This window comes from Osmia lignaria, chromosome 13 (genome assembly GCF_051020975.1).
Source record: "Osmia lignaria lignaria isolate PbOS001 chromosome 13, iyOsmLign1, whole genome shotgun sequence".
NCBI lineage: Eukaryota > Metazoa > Arthropoda > Insecta > Hymenoptera > Megachilidae > Osmia > Osmia lignaria.
In genome coordinates, this window is record NC_135044.1 from 8,708,022 (window position 1) to 8,728,097 (window position 20,076).

The 20,076-nt window shown below is 28.5% G+C and overlaps 4 protein-coding genes across 7 annotated transcripts; 1 reads left to right on the forward strand and 3 right to left on the reverse strand.

Annotated features, from left to right (window-relative positions):
- Positions 1-32: 32 nt before the first annotated feature.
- On the reverse strand, positions 33-1,797 carry LOC117602012 (uncharacterized). The gene is made up of 4 exons (XM_034319435.2): positions 1,549-1,797; positions 1,355-1,481; positions 1,098-1,266; positions 33-1,016 (listed from the first exon to the last, which is right to left on the reverse strand). Exons 1-4 carry the CDS (start codon positions 1,654-1,656, stop codon positions 809-811), a joined length of 612 nt encoding a protein of 203 aa, XP_034175326.1. The 5' UTR covers positions 1,657-1,797; the 3' UTR covers positions 33-808.
- A 458-nt stretch (positions 1,798-2,255) lies between these two features.
- Positions 2,256-4,937, reverse strand: heix (UbiA prenyltransferase domain-containing heix). 3 transcript variants are annotated; one of them, XM_076691915.1, is made up of 3 exons: positions 4,828-4,937; positions 4,444-4,687; positions 2,256-4,191 (listed from the first exon to the last, which is right to left on the reverse strand). In XM_076691915.1, the coding sequence occupies exon 3, from the start codon at positions 4,176-4,178 to the stop codon at positions 3,183-3,185; it is 996 nt and encodes a 331-aa protein (XP_076548030.1). In that variant the 5' UTR covers positions 4,179-4,191; positions 4,444-4,687; positions 4,828-4,937; the 3' UTR covers positions 2,256-3,182. The 3 variants fall into 3 exon arrangements, with proteins under 3 accessions (XP_076548030.1, XP_076548031.1, XP_034176494.1); XM_076691916.1 differs by having other exon boundaries at positions 4,444-4,644; positions 4,828-4,931; XM_034320603.2 differs by lacking the exon at positions 4,828-4,937 and having other exon boundaries at positions 4,444-4,714.
- Positions 4,938-4,941: 4 nt separating this feature from the next.
- Positions 4,942-11,543, forward strand: mud (mushroom body defect). Its single transcript, XM_076691914.1, has 11 exons — positions 4,942-5,232; positions 5,421-5,509; positions 5,591-5,652; positions 5,731-9,818; positions 9,890-10,188; positions 10,274-10,437; positions 10,518-10,666; positions 10,734-10,823; positions 10,917-10,979; positions 11,127-11,240; positions 11,323-11,543. Exons 1-11 carry the CDS (start codon positions 5,197-5,199, stop codon positions 11,401-11,403), a joined length of 5,235 nt encoding a protein of 1,744 aa, XP_076548029.1. The 5' UTR covers positions 4,942-5,196; the 3' UTR covers positions 11,404-11,543.
- A 30-nt stretch (positions 11,544-11,573) lies between these two features.
- SA1 (stromal antigen) lies at positions 11,574-20,024 on the reverse strand. 2 transcript variants are annotated; one of them, XM_034320599.2, is made up of 20 exons: positions 19,744-20,024; positions 19,413-19,618; positions 19,180-19,346; positions 18,939-19,117; positions 18,691-18,864; positions 18,420-18,624; positions 17,993-18,322; positions 17,317-17,922; positions 16,901-17,243; positions 16,596-16,829; positions 15,950-16,142; positions 15,682-15,868; positions 15,295-15,599; positions 15,010-15,221; positions 14,771-14,937; positions 14,552-14,603; positions 12,787-12,822; positions 12,466-12,639; positions 12,296-12,380; positions 11,574-12,212 (listed from the first exon to the last, which is right to left on the reverse strand). In XM_034320599.2, exons 2-20 carry the CDS (start codon positions 19,589-19,591, stop codon positions 12,195-12,197), a joined length of 3,846 nt encoding a protein of 1,281 aa, XP_034176490.1. In that variant the 5' UTR covers positions 19,592-19,618; positions 19,744-20,024; the 3' UTR covers positions 11,574-12,194. The 2 variants fall into 2 exon arrangements, with proteins under 2 accessions (XP_034176490.1, XP_034176491.1); XM_034320600.2 differs by lacking the exons at positions 11,574-12,212; positions 12,296-12,380; positions 12,466-12,639; positions 12,787-12,822 and adding an exon at positions 12,865-13,813.
- Positions 20,025-20,076: the final 52 nt, after the last annotated feature.

The following is a 20,076-nucleotide window of genomic DNA, read 5'->3' on the forward strand; positions in this document are numbered from 1 at the left end:
TGTTCAATAAATTTTATGAGCAAAGATATGTATATGTACTTACATACGATATATAAAAATATGTTACTTGAAACAATTCCATTTAATCAAGTATTTCTTCATTTCCACAAAAGAGTCTATTTTAAACGACTTCATTTCTGAATTGATATAATCGATTTATACTTCCTTTCATTATCCTATTTATGTTTTATACTGGTACTCATTACTTCAATACCATTGTTTATAATAAGACTTATGTGGTCTAAATTTATTCAATTGAATATTCAGTTTAATTGTTACTATTTTTTAAATTTATAATTAAACGATGTTAAATTAATTTCAACATTTAATGTGATAAATTTTATTACAAATGTAAATAAAGAAACATTAAACATTTTATATTATCTAGTGTAATGTTATATAAGAATACAAAAAAAAAAATACAAAAATCATGTATAATCTATAATTAGTAATTTTTACAAAAAGCATTTAATATTACTGTTTAAATACTGCTAAACATAAATCAGCCACTGCAGTTGTCACAATTATGTTATAAGTAATTTAAAAACATTAGTTTTTTCATATAGTAGTAATGTTTGTAATAACATTTTTTTGTTCTATAAAAAAAAAAAAAAAAAAAAAATAACTTCTTTTTGCAAATTCCTTTATACTATGTAAATATTATGAATAATGTAAATGTCTTAAATAAAAGTATTTATGCAACTACATAAACTTTACATATTGTGTACTATGTAAATAAACATCCGTTTCTTTCTTTTTTCAATGTGATAAACAACAGTTATGAAGGTGAACCAATAAATGTTTAAATCTAAAACTCATCCAACGGCTTTCCTCTACCTAATCCAACTAATTTTAACTGACCACTTTTCAAAGCATTTTTTCCTCTTCCAACTCCCAACGAGCTACCTATCGATTCCAAATCCTCAACGCAAGACTCTTCATTTGCTTCTCTCAACATAGCTTCAGAAAAACCACGAGGAGCCCTTAAACCTTTTTTCTCAATGTTATCCCTTGAACTAAAATCATACAGTAAAGCAAAGTAAATAAATATACAACAAACTGATTTATAATAAAAAATTTTAAAAAAGTGTTTTTACTCTGAATCAACAAGTTCGTGTGCTTCTATACTGTCAACTGAAGAATATTTGTCATCGTGTAAAATTCTCAAATGATCATCTCTTTCTAAATCCCAGTTTTCTGCGCAATCTACTGTACTTGAGATTTCTGAATTTAATGAAACGCTAATGGCACCGTGTCTTCTTGGTTCTATAAAATTATATAAATAATATGTTCGATGAATTTAATGTGAAAAAATATTTTACTTTACCATGTGAAAATATAGAATTTAAAACACCTGAATGCATTTCTGATTCCAATACATTACGTGTAGGGCACGTAACAACATGTTCGGTTATCTCATTTTTGAACAAGCGATGAGTTGCATTATATGGACACATAACTTTATAATGTTCAGGATAATTCTATAACAAGAATTTAACACATTGTTATATTAAAACAATAACATATTATTTATGTTAATCTACATACTTTTTCACATTTAACAATATGCCTTTGAAGACGAGATTTTGAAATTAAATGATTTTTGTTATAAGGGCATATTACAACTGAATCAGATAGTTTAAGACAGTTATACATATTTTACTTCTTGCAAAAACTTAATCAAATACAACTGAAAACAACGAATTATTGCTCTTATTTTTAAATATTTAGATGCTATGTTTTGCAAATACAGATACCCGTGCTAAATCGCAAAAAAGTCGAAGCTTTTCGATACTTATGTCGAATGATATCGATTGTGTTGCGTGTATCGATAATTATATATCGAGTTCACATTTTTTAAACAACTTCAAAGATACACAAAATCTGTGAATTAATTTCTATTCTTTGAAAAATGCATTTTTTTTGCTTTTACAATCATATTCTAAAGATCAGAATTATTTTAAAAAAAATATTACAGATAGGAATTAAAAATAAAGATGTAAATTGATTTAAAAAACGATTTATTAAATTATTGCTGTAAAAACTTATTTTCTTTTTGTCTTGTAATTACGTTTCATAAAGATACATTTTATTTTCATTAAAACTATTTACACAAATTTGACTTTGAAATAAACAACATTGATTTTTGAATTCAATACTTTTACAAATAATCACACCACATAGAGAATAAGATTTATTACGATATATATTTTAGATTTATCTTTTGAATCTGTATTTATTGGTTATGTATTTAAAAAAGTACAGCATATTTGTTTATACTTAATAAATAAAAAATATATACTGATCGAATCGAGTATCTTCCTCCTTTTCGAGGTCGGATAAAAAAGGATTGCAATTGTTTTTATTATTTTTATATAGTGAACTTTAATTACATCCTGTACTTTTAAAAAAGGTACAATACGTTAATCATAAATAAATTTACATCGGTAATTTGCAGTAACTGTTTCATTACAAATCTTTATATTAATATCAAATAACAAAACAATATTCTATTAGTTTATTATTGATACATTATAAGATTTATTGTCTTATCTTGAAAAATTTATCAATTTATAAAATGTAAAAACATTTTGATGACAAGTTTTGTTACATTTCCAAAATTACAAAACTTTTGGGATATGCATATGGTTTCACATAAATAATGCTACTTAAAAATCTAAACAATGAGATAAATTATACATGAACATATTTAAATAATAATATGTTTAAAATTCACATTTTTACACCTATTTTAAACGTGAAAATGTTATGCTCATTACACACATTAGAGAAATACAAATACGTAATTAAATTCTAAATGATGTAATTATTTTGTACATATCAAAGATCATCGCTTTACTGAAAAACCATCTCTAAATGTTCACTGTATTACAAATATTGAAAAGTATACTTCAAGTAAGAAATAAATTTCATATTACATACATATAATAATGCTTGTACAGACAGTGAAATATAAATCAATTTCTTGTGAAACAAAGAGTAAATTCGAATAGAATCAAATAAATTAGTAATAGATGATTAATAATAAAACAAAATAACAAAAATAACAAAATTTGTATGAGATTACACGCTACATAGGCTATCAGCTGCCCATATAATTATTTGAATTGGTAAGTTCTCTTCCAGATAATGTTGCAAATGATGTATGTTTACAATGTGTGTTACAGGTAAGGCAGAGGATCTACAAGTAAACAAGCGATAACATATAAAATGCCCAAAAACATATTTAGCTTAGCTGTTTGTTTAGGCACACTCTGAATCATATGAGGGCTTCTGAATTGCTTTTCTATTTTGAAGGCAGTTGGTAAAGTAATGACTGGTAATAAAAACCAGATAGAATACCTTAATGCAAGCACTACAAGAGTTACGTAAGGTGTGAATAATAAAAATGCATACAAAACATGAGACACAGTATGACCTATTAAGATAGCTAAGGTTACTATTCCTGCTTTCTTATCACTCTCTAAATCTCGTGTATTGTTACTGTGTAGAATAGCCTCTGTATTTAATGCAAGAGGTATAGCATAATATATTGTACCTAATTCAACATAACCAGTTTGAGCCATGAATGCAAATAGGACTGAAATTGGACCAAAAATAACCAAAATGAGAACATCACCTAATGCAATATATTTGAGCCCTATCCCTCCTGTGTAAAGAAAGGAAGAGGATAAGCCTCCAAAGTACACAAGTGCAAGATGTTCCATTTTTGCAGGAGATATAGTAGTTAATAAAACAAAACCTAAACATCCTGCTGTATATAATAATGCACCTAGCGATACTAACTCATCTTTTGATAAAAGTTGGTCTACTAGTATTCTGTCATCACTTTTTCGGCTGTCCACCCCTTTTATATAATCAAAATAAGTGTTTACTACATTACCAGCTCCATGTACGCAAAACACTGTATATACTGTGAGAATGAAAGATATCCAGCTAAAATTTGCTAAGCCTGTTAATCGATATGCTAATGCAGATCCAAGAAGTGTTGGCATTAACGAAGCACTTAATGACCATGGTCTTACAGCTAGGAAGTATGAAGATAACTTCATTAATGGAGAATTTAACGTCGACGACGTTGGCGAACAATTTACACTGTTTGACATTGATTTTCCTCCAATTTCCTTAGTAGAAATCCCAATACCATTGGATATCATATTTTATACTATGCTATAAATAAGATACAAACATTATTATTTCATATAATGATTAATAAATATTAGAATTTGATGATATCATATATATTATATAATAGAAAAAGAAACTAATATTTCTTTAAAAATTTTGCAGTATAATTAGAGTTTTGAATGAATAGTTCTTCTATGGTAAAAAATGTTATTATCAGTGTTATTAATTTAACCATTTCTGAATGAAACTAACTTTCTCATTTAAATATTGAGTTATCGAAATAAAATTACCCACCTATATACTGTTAGTCCAAAGGAGAGAAAGTTGGGTTAGACCAGTCTCCATAACTCTTTAACAAGCGTTACGTTTTTTAAGTACATCTTAAACATGATGAAAGACTTTGTAATTTTTCAAATGAAATATTTTTTACATAATGTTTAACATTTAAACAGTGTACTTGAGGAAAAATTCAGTTCCTCTTCTTGTATACGTTAACTGTAACGATGACGTGTTTTCATTAATTTGCATGTGGCGCTATCTGAAATATTTCTTTTTTGTCAAAGCAGCAACACAGTATAATACTGTGGCAGCAATATTGATGACATTTACTTTATTGAAAAATTTTACATACTTCTGTACATTTTTACTATTTATTAATAAGATCATGTGTACGCTTACGTTTAATCATGCATCGTGTTCTTATTACTCTTTGCATGTATATATCTATGTTTATTTCTATTTTCACAAACAATTATACACAAAAAAGCACATATAATTTTATGAGTGTCATTCATATCCATAGATTGCGTATATTAATAATTTTGTAAGAAAATTACGGTATTGAAATATTTAGGGATTTCAAGCAGAATGTAGGGAATTTTATATTATATTTGTAGTCAAGTATTTCCTGCTAACTGAAGAGAGCAGCAATTGTTTGAAATTGAACGTCTTTTCCATAAAACGTTAGAAGTAATAACGGAAAGGTTTTGTGTAAATTCTATGTATTGCCGTTTTTTATCTAAATAATTGAGTAATTGCTTTTTTAGAATGATGAAATTATGGACTGAAGTTATATTGGAATGGGTAAATAATAATATGTATGCTGTTTAACATCATTATTAAGTTAAAATAAATAGATACTGACGTTTGTTGACATAATTTTAAATATGTTTATTATATAGAAATTCTTGTTATAATCATGAAATACTTCTAAGTTCTTGTTTATTATATAACATTTTAAATATAATCTATATTAAATTTAATATTTTCAGCTGAATTGTTTAGATGTATTAGAAACACGTATTAGTGATCTGAAAGAATTGGATGATGGAAAATTTTATCAGAAATTAATAAGTTTATTGTAAGTAACTTCTTGTTTAATTATTTATTTATTAATTTCTTTAAAGTAGATGTAGTTATATGAATAATTTTTTTTTTACAGTTCATGGAAAAGTGCTAAAGATACTTCAGATACAAAAAACATTATTATAAAATTTTTACAAGGTATATTTCTATACGTATCACACGAGTATTTAATAATAATATGTAATCTATTATTTTTTTTTTTTGTTAATCGTATAGATGAATATCCTGAATTTAAATTTAATTACAATGATTTGGGAAATATGGAACATATATATATTGCATCTTTATTTTTATTACGTGTATCTCAAGAGCCAGTTTTTTATCAACCAATGTGTAATAAACTTCAGCACGAAACTCAGCTCAAGATTAAAGCATTTTTTGAAATGATTATTCCTTATGGCAAAGGTATAAATAGAGAAACATTAAGAGAAATAATTGCTGAATTAGAGGATAGTGTACCAAATACACCTATGACACCAAAAACAAAAGCTCTTAAAGACTTTTTTAATTCTCCTGTTGCTAGATCTGCTCAGATTCATAAACTGTTAAATGAAAGAAATCAAGAACTAAGAAAATTAAAAACTGAATTAGAAGTAGAAAGATTTGAAAAGTCTGACTTACAAGAAGATTTACGAATTCAGCAGAATAAAGTACAAAATCTACAGCGAAAGTTACAGGAGAAAAGTTCAGAAATAAAAGTTTTACAAGATGAAAGAAATAGGCAAAGTACACCACAATCTTGTAAAAAAAATAAAAATACAGTGGATCTTGAACGATATTATAGGAGAGAAATAGACCATTTAGAAGATCAATTGATGCAAAAACAATGTGAAGTAGATAGACTCGAAACGAAAAATGATACCTTGACAAAAAAATTAACATGTACGGAAAAGCAATGTATATTTTTTAAAGAAAAATTTGAGAATTGTGAGAAATATTTGGAAAACATACAAATGATGGGAGAGCTTAAAGATAGAGAGCTGATAAACTTAAGAATGACTAACGAAGAGTTACGAGTACATCTAAAAGAACTTAGCAAAACAACTATGGAACAAAGTTTTGAGATCGAAGGAATTGCACCACTAACTTCTCTTTCATCGTCCCTGAATAGTAGCGAAGTTTTAAGTTCTGTAATTGAGATTCAGTTACAAGAAGCAAAGGAGGAATCTGCTTCATTGAAAACGCAACTTGATACCTTAAATAAGAAATTCGACTCTTTATGTCAGGACTATGAAAGTGCAACAAAACTGTTAGAAAAAAAGTCCCAAATATTGAAAGACACAGAAACGAAATCAAATATTACTGCAAATAAGTTAAAAGAAGAAATTGAATCCTTGCAAAAACAGAATGAATCTTTAATTGACCAAAATAAAAATCTACAAACTACGTGTACTTCCCAAAAGGAATCTTTATTACAAGCCGAAGAATCTAAAAATACCTTAAATGCTGAAATAGATAGTTTGAGAAGGAAAATTAAAACTTCAGAAGAATCATTGGATAATGAAAAGGTACGTAATGTTAAATTAAATGTTGAACTTGCAGAAACCAGATCACAAATACAAGAAAATTTGAAGTGCATTCAAGATTTAACGGATCAAATTAATGTGTATAAAGCTTCTGCTAAATTGTATAATACACGTTTAAAGAAGATCATTTCAGAAACTGATTGCATTGAAGTTAATAATTTAGATACTGAAGTAACCATTCAACTGATAGAACATCTTCAAACATCATTGCATAATTTTAATAAAAAGTATACTTCAAAAGAAATGGAATTTCAGTCACTTAATGATTTAATGGAGGAAACTAAATTAAAGGTACACGATTTTCAATCGCAAATATGTGAGTTGAAAAAGAAAGATGAACAAAATATCAGAGAAATATCAAAACTGAAAGAAACAATTGATCAAAATGTAAAAGAGATCAGTGAACTTATTTCTTCTGTAGAGCAATATTCTGAAGAAATTGTACATTTGAAACAAGTCCAAGTTCAGAAGCAAAATTTAGAAAAAGATTTATGTATATGTAGAAAAGAAATGAAGAAAAAAGTTTTGTTATTACAATCTTCTGAAAAATGTATACAAACTTTGAAAACAGACCTTCAAACTCTCATAACAGAATTTAGTGAGATAAAGAAATATGTATCAAGTCAATTAATTGACTGTCAGAAGCAACATAAAGAAAGTGGCAATAATATTTTAAACGCTCATAAAACTCTGTATTATAATTATATTACAGAACAGCTTCATAGAAATAAACTTGAACATGAACTTACTGATAATAAGAAAGAATTAAAAGATAGCAAAAATTTAAATATTACATTAGAAAATGATTTAACAAAAAATAAACAGATATTAAACGATTTAGAGTTAGAATTAACGAATACTAAAGACAAATTAACACAATCTGTACAAGAATTAGAAAAACTTAAGCAGATAAAGGAAACACTGGAAGAACGACAAAAGAATCTTAAATCTGAAAATGGAAAACTTTTAATGAATTTAAGTAAGACGAACAGTGAACTTAAATTATCTGTACAAGAAGTATGTAATATTTCAGACGAATTAAAATCTAAAGATGAGAAACTTGGAAATTTAATTACAGAAATTACTTCTTTAAAATCAGAAAAAGAACAAGTGCTTCGTTCAAAAATGGAAGAAGAATCTGAGATGAAAGATGCAGTAAGAAGATTGGAAACAAAATTACTTGACAAACAACGTTGCTTAGATCAATTGAATATAGAAATGAAAGCAAAAGAAGAAACATTGGAGCGTCTGCAGAACAAGTTGGAGAAGTTAACGACAGAAACAATTGTTTCCGAGAAGAAGATGAAAGAAGTAATTTCAAACTTACAAGAAGTAAGAACTAATCAAGATGCAGTTTTAGCAGCACAAGAAAAGGCTTTACAAGAAAAATGTTTAATAATAGAACAACTTCAGAAAGAATTTAGTGAATCAAAAAATACATTTTGCAAACAACTTGAAAATGAAAAATTATTATGCCAAAATTTACAAAGCACAAATTCCCAGCTACAGATACAGTCATATAAACAAACAAAAACAATAGAAGAATTGCAAGATACGTTAAGGAGGGAGAAAAATGAGCTTAGTAAAAGTAAAGGATACTGTCAAACACAAGATACAAAGAAATTACAAATTGTTCAAGCTTGTGAACTATTAAGGCATACAATAAATGACTTAAAATTAGTAATAACAGACAAAAATCCGAAGAGCGAAAATCTTTATGCTGATGGTATGTGCAATGAACCATGTGCAGATAATGATAATGATAATGACGATGAAGTTGAGAGTATTTTAAACACTATAAAGACATCTGTTAACGAGATGCAGGTTGCACGAGAATTAATTTTATATCTGTCTAATGTAAATATAAATTTAAATGAAACCTTGAAAAATGAAAAAGAAATTGTAAACAGTTATGTTTCTAAAGGTGAAGAATACATAAAGCACTTAAGTAATATCATTGAGCATAAGGATACATTAAAAAGTTCTTTAGGGAATGTAGTAAAATTAAGAGAAGATTTGGATACATCTTTAAATGAATTGAAACAAAAATGGCATGAATTGTTAACAAAATCTCATGATATTTTTGTAATGGATGATTCTATATGTGATGAACTGAAATATATACACAATAAAAAGACACATCTCGAAAATATGTTATTTAAACAGTACATTAATCATTATCAAAATGTAAAACCATTGCATACTATTTTGTGGAAAAACTTTGTACGGTCTGAACATCAATTAAAGGATATTTATTTGGATTCAATAGAAAATGAAAATATGTTGGATATTTTTGGTGATGAGAAAGTTATAATTGAAGCAGAGTTAGATAAAAATAAGCTATTACAAAAAGACATTAGTCAACTTCACAGCGAAGTAGATGACCTTTCAAACTTTATTGCTTCTTTTACAATTAATTTCGAATCTAATAAAACAAAATTTCAATCTGAAACAGAGAAGTTACAGTTACAAATTAATCAATTGTTAGAAGATAAATGCAATTTACAATGTAAATTAGATTGCTCACGTATAAGTAATACAGAAATAGAAAACGAAATTGAGGAACTTAAGTTTGAGATAGAAAACCTAAAGATAACATCATCAAAAGAAAGAGATGATTTAGAGAACGAATTAATGCAATTAAAGAAAGAGAACTTAAAGCTGGAAGAAATAAGAAATGAATTAATTAGCCGGCCAAAGAAAGAAGACGTTGATATTCAGTTGAAAGACATCCATGAGAAGTACAGAGTTAAATTAGATGAGATCAAACAAAATATGGTAGGTATATTAAAATATCTTTTATTTTTTTAAATTATTATGATTCGCTTATTTCTGGTAACGCATTACAGAAAACAGCATACAATGCACAAATAGCAAAGCTAAACAACGAGCAAGAACAGTGTGTACAGGAAAGGTTGGAGTTACTACAAAGAAAAATGGAATCACAATGTCGCAAACAAGCAGATGAATTATGTAAATATAAAGCACATGTTGCTAGTATGAGTACACAAATTTGGAATGTTGGAGAAAAGCTATTAAGCGAACAACAGGAGAAGGAAAAATTACAAAAGGAATTAAACAAACTGAAAGTTAAATATCGAAACTTGGACGAAAAAGTAGTTTCCTCAACAGAGCATAGAAGTTCTAAGTAAGACTGATTTTTTTACCATAGTAGTCAAAAGCTGATTTAATCTTTTAGATATGTTACAGACATTCTTTGAAACTTTTTTCAGGTATGAAGGAATAGGGGAAAATAAAGAAGAAACTTTGCATGAAGTTGCAATGATACAAGAAAAAACAACATATGAAAGAAGGTACAGTATTAGAAGTATACAAACAATGGGTAATGCATTTAACGCAGAAGATGAAGAGGAAGTTTTTGATAACAACTATTTAGGTAAATTTAGCAACCAATTAAGTGTAATTTAAAAAATTTCTGACATAAAATTTTTAAACATATGTATATTAATTCATTAGCTGATATGAAAGAGAGCAATTCGTCGAACGTTGATGATCGATTATCTATTTTGAAAAAAAGAAATGCTCTTTGCAAACCACATTTAAAATCTTCTTATCCTGCTGAAATGCAATTTCACCCTCTACCATTTTCAGAAGAAGAAATCAAAGTAAGTATTGTTTTTGTTTATATTTATATAAAAATATGTACTTGTATTATTTTGAATTTAATTATAGTCAGGTTCAGTAACAGATGAGATGTTCAATGATAGTTTAAGTCAAAGTTTGCTTCCTGAACAAAAAGTTAAGAAAAGAGATAGAACTCAGGTAAGCAGTCAAACCGTGATTGAATTTATTCAAAATGTTCTGTTCATAATGCAAAATTATATTCTTGATTTAATATTGTCATATTTCTTGCAGATATCATATAAAAAACCTGGTCCCCCAACCCCTAGTAAAAATGGAGGAAGATTATCGTTACAAGTAATAATAATAATAATAATAATAATATATTTAATAATAATAGTAGTTTAATAATAATAATATATTTAATAACAATGTAATTATTATATACAAAATGTTACTTGATTGAATATTAATGTATAGTGTTTATTTATTTAAAATTTTAAGGGTAATGAATTAAAGAGCCCGAATTCAAGAATATTAAAAGAAAGAAATAAAGATCGGGCAACAACGACACCACGCACATTAAAAAGTTTGTTCTCTTCGAAACGTCAAGACGAAGTAAGCTCTTCACTAATAAAATTAACTATGAGAAATGGCATAGTTTTGGATTAATTATTACACATATATTATTTTTTTACAGAACACAGTGACTACTACGCCACAAAGAAGTCGCAGAAGAAGTAGTATTTTTCGTAAATATCGCGGTACAAATGACAGATAAAAATTTTATTTAATAGTTTAATTTAAGTAAACATATCTTTTTAACTTATACACAAAGTTATAATTGTACATACAGTGAATGATATCAATATATAATTACAATGATGTTTCTAATAGAATATAATTTTAAATAAGCAGACGATATAAGACAAATATTTTTTATACGTTATAATTATTTATTTCGGTAGTAATTAAATAGATTTATGATAACAATAGTATTTAAAAATTTTATCAATATAAAGACCCTGATATTAAGTAGTATATTGTTTTCAATATATACTACAATACAGTCAAAACAAGATATATCACTCTAAATAATAAAAATAATATTAGAAAGGAAAGAAATGCTTTAACAAAGCCTTATAATAATCTCGTAAATAAAAATGAAATTTGATTGTAAACTGATTGATTAAGTTCCAAAACTTAATCTATACAGAATATTCGGCTACAGGTGAGCATCCTTGCAAGCCGTGGTAGTTGGAAAGATCCTGAACAACTTTTTTCTTTATCAAAATGCTCGCTGAGACAGTTTTTGAATTATTCATGAAAAACACACGCGGCCGAGCCTACGCGCTCTGCTTAGTCAGTGTTGTTCATTAATTATTCAAAAAATAAGTCTCAACGCGCATTCTGATAAAGCAAAAAGTTGTTCAAAATTATCTTAGCTACTATTTCCCTTAAAGGATACCCACCTGTAGCTGAACACCATTTATATATCTTATAAACGTATCACAAATCACTTCCTTTTAGAGTATTTCCGTGTTGGATGTACCCTTTTTTTATTGTACTTCATTATTCAGAATCGGACTCCTATAACAAAGTAATGATAATGATAGATATGAATATTAAATACTTAAACAGTTAAACACAATTTTATTGTTATTGCAACTTACCATGTACTGCCCTTCTATATAACGACCAGAATTTCTAGAAGTTCTTCTTAGTTCTCTTGGTTCCATATGATCCTGACTTCTTCGTCTAAGAAGCAATTGAAATTGTTTCAAGTATTTCAGGGCGGGCAAAAATGATTTGAATTTATAAAGTACAAGCGTTAACTACTTACGACCTCGATTGGATTTGTAATGTTTTAAGTTTATTATCTATGTCTTGAGAAGGGCTGGTTGATGCGTCTTCAATAATTGCCGATGGAGATGTCTGCATTTGTGTATTATCGTTGCTTTCATAAAACCCGGCCGCCCTAGATCCACGAGTTATTGATACTTTATTAACGGCTAATCTGAAATACAGATTCGAGCTAATGGTACTACAAAGGACGAATAACATCGAAATTCTGTTTTATAGAAATTACTTAAATGAAATCATTTCAAATTTTTAGTTTATTTTTTTAAAAACTACTTATAAGAAAATGAAATAATTTACTCACTGATGTTTTCTTGGGCCTCGTTTCTTCTTGTGTTTGCTGAAATAAAAATTTTTCATTGATGGAAATATATCGGAGTTAGTTTAATGATTAAAGAAGGGACAAAAATTAATATTAAATAACATCATTTGTTCACACATATTTTTCATATAATACGAACATATGTATATATTACAAAATTTCACTTCGTGTACATACGTATTAATGGACTTGGTCATTATGTCCGAAGAAATCCAGGTATTAACAAACCAAACACCTAAAAACATTTCTGTAATATTGTGGCGATTATAGAGAACGGCGTGTTAAGTAACGAAGAAACTACAATAAAAATTCAATGTTGAGAGTAGAAATTATGAAATAACGAGTTAAGTCTATTATATTTCAATTAGACGAAAGCTGCATAAAATATAATGTTACTTATTTACTGTGGATTTTTAATTTTGATAAGCAGGATTTAGGAATTTACAGGAATAAAAGGGTCTTGTTTTAATTAATATCACATATTCGTTATATCTATCACCAATTTGTATATTATCAATATATGTATAAACAGAATACAACATATTTTAAACTTACTTGGTTTTAAATTCTTAGGTTCAATAGAACACACATCGTTCTCTATGTACTTTTTTTGTCAGGTGTTCCAAAAATATTATCATTTCATAATATCATTATATATTTTTAAATTACTTTTTTCTTTATATTAGCTTATAGGTGAATTATTTGAAAAGTAGGTAGTATAAATGATAGATTTCATCAATTCCATGTACAACATTAACGTATTTAAATATACGTTTAATATTTAATTTGATATTTTTATAACATGGCATACGTATATATACATACAATACGTGTTATATGTATATATGTATATGTATTCTCAATAATTCCTTACATTACTTTGAAAACAGGCACCAAGAAAAATAGACCTCATCAAATCCTTATACAATTTTTGCCCCTTATTATAACAGAATATAATATATATTTTGCTAAAAATTCTAACTTTTAGCTTGTATAACGATCAGGTAGCCTGCAACAAGCGATTCATAAAAGATTACTACCCATGCAAACACAAAAAATTTATGATTTATGTAAAGACGCCACTAATAACGGGTATATTTATTAACATATTAAGCACAGGCATGCAATTAAATGATAAAGTACAAAATAACAACTTGAGTAAATGTTTTATTTTTAAGAATTTCCGTATTTAGAAAAAAAATTAAGAAATGAATAGACTTTAAATGAAAGTATTAGTACATTTACAATGATTTGTATTTCAAGTTATATTATAAATAATATTTTCACCCAAAATGTTTCTCATAAATAAATTTTGTTTACAATTATTAATAACAGAATGATATAATAAAGCATATTTTAAAGCAATAGTAAAAAATAAAAAAATACTATTGAATAATACGGATTTAAGTTAGCATTCATTCATATGACAATCAAATAGTAATAATAATAAGAAAAAGGGGCACATCACATGTGCATTAATACAACTACATAAGCGTGTAAATTTAGTAGCTACATTTGCGGTACTTTCTATAATTATTTAAAGTGCTCATCATTCATAGCATAAATTATATTTTAAAAGCAAACAAAGCGTGTTATATATTATATTAAGATTATAGATTAATTTTGTTACAAATCTTTATAAACACATATATAGCCATTACTCGCAACTGTGCAAATATTCTACTTTTATCATGATTCTAAGAAGTAAAATGTAAAGAATGTAAGTTTGTATGGACACCTAACTCACCCAGGAAACTCATGATCAGAACCTTCGTCAGGCTCATCTGCTTCTTCTTCTTCTGCAAAATGTACAATAAAAACAGAATAAAAAAAAAAAAAAAAAAAAAAAAAAAAAATAATAATAATAATAATAATAATAATAATAATAATAATAATAAAAAGAATAAAATAAAATGATGAATTAAGATTTAGGAACTTCATAACTATGATGTATTCATTAACCTACCAGCTAAATGATCCTTTTTACGTCTTGTATATGCTCGTTTGCTTGTTACTGGTACTTGATCTGTTTCACCATGTAATAGACTGTTTCTATACAAAAGTAATGGCTGCCAGTCCTCACCGCGGGAGGACGGCATTCCAGCTTGTAATCTTCTATCGAGGAAATTTAATCTGTAATACAAATGTAAAGGTCCTTATAATAAACTCCAAAAATACATTAAACAGAAGTAAAATGATACTCACACAACCCGTTTATCCTGTTTAAGAAGTTTATTGGTAAATTCAGACAAGATTTCAAGAAAAGATAAATTAGGCGGTGGTCCAGTAGGATCTTGTTCGATACCATCTGGAGGTGTGATTGCAAAAAGAACACCTGCTCGATGCAAAGCGGTTATTGCTTCGCGATTTTTGACTGCATCTAAACCAAACGATAAAGCGAATCGTTTCGCAAGTTCCTGCAAATGTATACATACAATGTGTATCATTCATACGTATATGATTGGTAATAAAGTATCAATAGGGACAAACCTTAATAGCAGTAAACTCTTCGCTATTTCTGTTAACCTTGCCTTTTTCAGCTACTATTTCATTATACAAAATGTTCAAACTGTGTTGCATAGTTAAAGCACAATGGGTTTTATTAATATCTCTAGCTTTTCCTAACGTAGTCTTAATAATATCACCATAATCGTTATAATATTTTACATAATGTTTGAATACATCTGCTGCTGCTTTCGTTGGTATCATATTATACACAATTAACTTACAATAATCAGCTAGAAAATTTCTTCTTTTGTGCAATTCTTCAATTTTTGAATGCTCGTCATGTTCGTCTGTGAGGATAAAATACATTTGTGTCAATGATTGTTTTGTTTGCTAAGAGAATACACATTAAACGCATTATTGACAACATACCATCTTCTTCTTCAAAAAATACGTATTCTTGTATGAATCGATTAAGCATATTTTGCATTGCTTGGTCAGGTTCGTATACTAATTGATGCATTAAAGGATTAGAATGTGATGTCAACTGATTACAAAATACCACTAACAGGTCACAAATTGTATTGTAAGCTTCTTCTCGTAGAATTGGAGGAGAAGGCTAAGACAATATTATAAGATATTATGTATTATCGACACGAGGAAAATTTTGAAAAAGAAATAATAAAAATATAACAATTACCGTGCCATTCACGTCGCCACTAACGAAATGACGCATAGAGCCCATAAAAGAGTGCAAGCGTTCCCTTAATTGCCGACATTCATCTTCACCTCGATTTCCAGAATCCGCAGATTCCATAAGATGATTTTGTCCCCACAAAATTGCAAAAAAGCATGCACTTATACAATACTTGACTGCCTCGTGTGGTAAACACCTGTAATAAAATTAATCTGTGTATATGAAATGTTATATGTATACAGGGTGGCCGCCGAGGTATCCGAGATACTTCGTATATGAATTCTATGACTAATTTTAAGCAAAAATGATTCTATTCTCTTTTCCTGAATTCCCAACGGTTCTTGAAATATCGGGGTTTGAAGTTGCCAGGATAATTGCTAAAGAGTAAATTACATTGTTGCGACTAGAGGGCTTAGAAAAAAACAAACAACTGACAATCATAAATTGTTTTCTAATCCCAGCCAAGTTGCTAAAGATTAAATTACCTTGCCCAGTCGCAAAAATGTAATTTACTCTTTAGCAACTACCCATACAACCTGGAAACTTCAAACCCCGATATTTCAAGAACCGTTGGGAATTCAGGAAAAGAGAATAGAATCATTTTTGCTTAAAATTAGTCATAGAATTCAAATGCAGATAGTATTAATACCTAGATGGATCTTTAGCATCTTCGATATCCTTGTACAAGGAATCCCATATTCCCCATGGATTCATATTATGACAGGAATAAAATATCGAGACCTTTTTAAGAGATTGTACAACATCAAAAATTTCGTCTTCGTCTGGTTCTTCATCTCCTTCTACTAAATTCCTATATTCGTCGATAGCTTCTTTATATTTATTTACAATAGAATCAATTAACGTTGAACGTGCTACATCACACCTATGGAAAATACATTAAACATTAAATATCCTTCTATTTTCCACAGATCTTTTTATCTCGTTAAACTTAACCTGGTGAAGATAGCGTGCCCTTCTATACACATATGTTCCAATGTCTTTGCAGCTGTATCTAAAACTTCTGTATCATGCATTTTCTCCACAATTGTATGAATTTTATTTAACAATGAATCCAAGTTCTGCTCTTGTCGTGATTTGGTATAAATATCCAAATCAAAGTATTGAGGAATAGCTAGTAAATTTGCAAGCTTTTCAGGATCTGCTCTATACTTATCAAGTAGAAGAGGTAATGTCTGTATAAAATGTTCCGTCAATCGTTGTTTGTCATCGTGAACTTGCTTCATTTCTTTTGCTGATAATATCTTTCTAGTTGGCCCTCTACCAACTGGAGCTTCTCCTGTTTTTAAAATTACATCAAGTACATTATTATAAAATTTCATAAGAACATATACATGAAAAAGAAAATTTACCTGTAGCAGCTTGTTTTATACAACAAACCATCAATTCAATTAAAGATGTTTCTTTTTGATTATCTAAAGCTTCTTCTTCAGGTCCAGCCTCTTCTAACAATAAATCCGTCATGCATTCCCAATCCTTCATCATCTGATTTGTTTCAATTAAAGAATCTACTAAATAAGCTCCGTGTTCGTGAAGTTCCGACTCGATAAAGAATAAAACAAGATCTCGAATCAGAGGAGTATTTGGCAGACGCTTCTTTCCGCGTTTAGTCTTCACGCCTGCCACTGCCTCGTCATCTGGACGAAATAATCGTTCGTTTAAAAATTCACCTGCTGCCTGTGCAACAGCACGGTGAGACGAATAAACAAGTTCGTAGACATGTTCGCAATCTTTATCGGTAAGGATTTCTCGGTGATGTTTTAAAATCGAGATAACAAGTTTAACGGCTTGCACCGCAACATCATATTCTTTATCCAATGTCATTGCAACAATTCTATCTTTAAATTTACTTGTAAAAAGTTCAAGTTTAGTTTTCAATTCCTCTGAAGCATATAATGGTTGTAATGCTTGAAGGCACTTTAATCGAACTTCTCCGACTTTATCATGCAATGTCCAACCTACAAAATTGCAGCGAATTTAAGTAAATACTATGCAATATAAAAGTTCATACATTAATATTATATTAACCTATATATTTCAAATAAGAATCATCTAAAAAATTTTGATGAAATTTCTTCATCCAAACTCCAATTTCTGCCATACAAATCGCGCGTATTTCTGGCAATGTATCTCTATAACGATGTACAAATACAGATTTAAACATGTATGTAAGCATATTTTTTATTTCATCCATGTTTTCCTCTAGTTCTTTCCGTTTTGCCATCAAAGATTCTAGTCTATCGGCAGCTCGTTTTTCTCTTGCTTTTTGTCTTTCGGCTTCATACTGTCGTTGTGTATTATCCAAATTTATCGATACAGTTAGAGCAACGTCTACTAATGCCGTCATAAGTTTCATAGCTATAAATAATGTTATCAGTAATATTATGTTCTTAATTATAAGAAATAACATCTAGATTATAAATTATAAGAACTAGATCAAAATAATATATCTCACCAGCAAGAGTAGCTGTATGTCTGAAAGCTCTCACTTGAGAATCAGAAAGACCAGTTAACAATGAAATTACATTGTCCATTAAAAACTGATCATAAATTATTGAATACTGACACTGTCGAACCAATATTTGCACGAACTCACAGAAATTTGCACGAAATTTTTTCCATTGTTGCCCGGTCATGATCAATGGATATTCCCCACTTTCCTATTTTATTAATTACTGTTAATCAAACAAGCAAAATATCCGTTTACAAAAATAATATTAACATACTTCGTCAAATTCTTCAGTCATTTTACGAATTATCGCTACATGTTCCATTGTTGCTTGCATTTCAGGTGTAATACGTCCTTTACAACCACTTGCATTAATAAAAAATTGCATTAACATGAGAAGAGCATTTTCCCTGTTACTTTTGTATTTTTCTATCCAGTCATCAACGATAGCCTATAAATACAGTAGTAATTAATGTACATGGTACGTTATCCTAATTAATATATTTGTAGAAATAAGTAACGTACAGTCAATGAAGATCGGTTGTTTCTAATAACATAATAAAGGCTAGCCTCATCTTCTAAACTATGCGAATGATGTGTTCGTTTTCCACGCCCACGGCCTCCACCTCCTCTTCCTCTACTAGTAGTAGTTGGAATATAGTCTGTATCTATTTCTTTATATTTTGGTTGTTGTATTGGGCCCCCTATCCATACAAAGCATAATTATTATAATAATCAATTATAAAAATATCATTTTGAATCATACCACGTAATCTAGCACGTGTATTTCTTGTAATCCTCATATTAGTTGGAGTTGCCGGTGTCATTGGTTGCTCAAACTGTGACTGATTTTCAAAACTTCCTGTTTGTTCTTGATATTGTTGCTGTGACGTACCAGGAGAGCTATAACTCTCAGATGAATAATGTTCAGGGCTAGACAAACATAAATACATATTACTATTTTGTTGAAATATAATTTGCATTTAAAATTATACATACGTTGGATTATGTATAGGTGTTTGTGGTGCTTGACTATATGGTGTATAAGTGGAATAAGCTTCATTAGCTTCACCAGTTGAATTATCATTCATGGGAGTCATTGGAGTCATCGGTGCCTCATACTCTGGAGGCACCGGATCATCCATACGAATTCTTTTACCTCCTCTTCTATGCATCATTTTAATGCTCTTTTTACAATGTTATCCCTAAAACAAAAATGTTATGTTACTTTCATGAACAAGAAAACCATCTTATTCATTTCAGAGAAATACCGCCAAATACTTCATAGCAACAGTTTACAAACAAGTGGAATTTTGATTCATTTTCAAACCTGTAAAACATTCCCCAACAAATGCGGCGATTAGGGATGCATATGGAATCTTGTATATTTTTATATTTTTATAATTTATGAATACATTTAAATAAAATGTTGATTATATTTGATAAAATTAAAGAAATACATCGACATAATTCTTCAAACAACGCCGGCTTCTTGCGAATATCGGTAGTTGATCTTATTTGGTCTTATTTACAACGCATGTATGTATGTATGTATTTAAATACGTATAAAAAATTATAGTGATTTATAATTTTTTAAAATTATTGTGTTTGATATATTTTAACTCAAATTAACTTATATATTCATATGAATAAAATATATTTA

Excerpts from the sequence above, each read along its gene's own strand:
- LOC117602012 (XM_034319435.2), bottom strand. The coding sequence starts at position 1,656 with ATGTATAACTGTCTTAAACTATCTGATTCAGTTGTAATATGCCCTTAT. Across the intron at positions 1,267-1,354 it reads GGAATCAGAAATGCATTCAG|AACCAAGAAGACACGGTGCC; the intron begins GTGTTTTAAATT and ends ATAATTTTATAG. Across the intron at positions 1,017-1,097 it reads CACGAACTTGTTGATTCAGA|TTCAAGGGATAACATTGAGA; the intron begins GTAAAAACACTT and ends GTATGATTTTAG.
- heix (XM_076691915.1), bottom strand. The coding sequence starts at position 4,178 with ATGATATCCAATGGTATTGGGATTTCTACTAAGGAAATTGGAGGAAAA.
- mud (XM_076691914.1), top strand. The coding sequence starts at position 5,197 with ATGATGAAATTATGGACTGAAGTTATATTGGAATGG. Across the intron at positions 10,189-10,273 it reads ACAGAGCATAGAAGTTCTAA|GTATGAAGGAATAGGGGAAA; the intron begins GTAAGACTGATT and ends AACTTTTTTCAG. Across the intron at positions 10,667-10,733 it reads TTTCAGAAGAAGAAATCAAA|TCAGGTTCAGTAACAGATGA; the intron begins GTAAGTATTGTT and ends ATTTAATTATAG.
- SA1 (XM_034320599.2), bottom strand. The coding sequence starts at position 19,591 with ATGATGCATAGAAGAGGAGGTAAAAGAATTCGTATGGATGATCCGGTG. Across the intron at positions 18,625-18,690 it reads TGACTGAAGAATTTGACGAA|GAAAGTGGGGAATATCCATT; the intron begins GTATGTTAATAT and ends TTAATAAAATAG. Across the intron at positions 16,830-16,900 it reads GGGCACGCTATCTTCACCAG|GTGTGATGTAGCACGTTCAA; the intron begins GTTAAGTTTAAC and ends TATTTTCCATAG.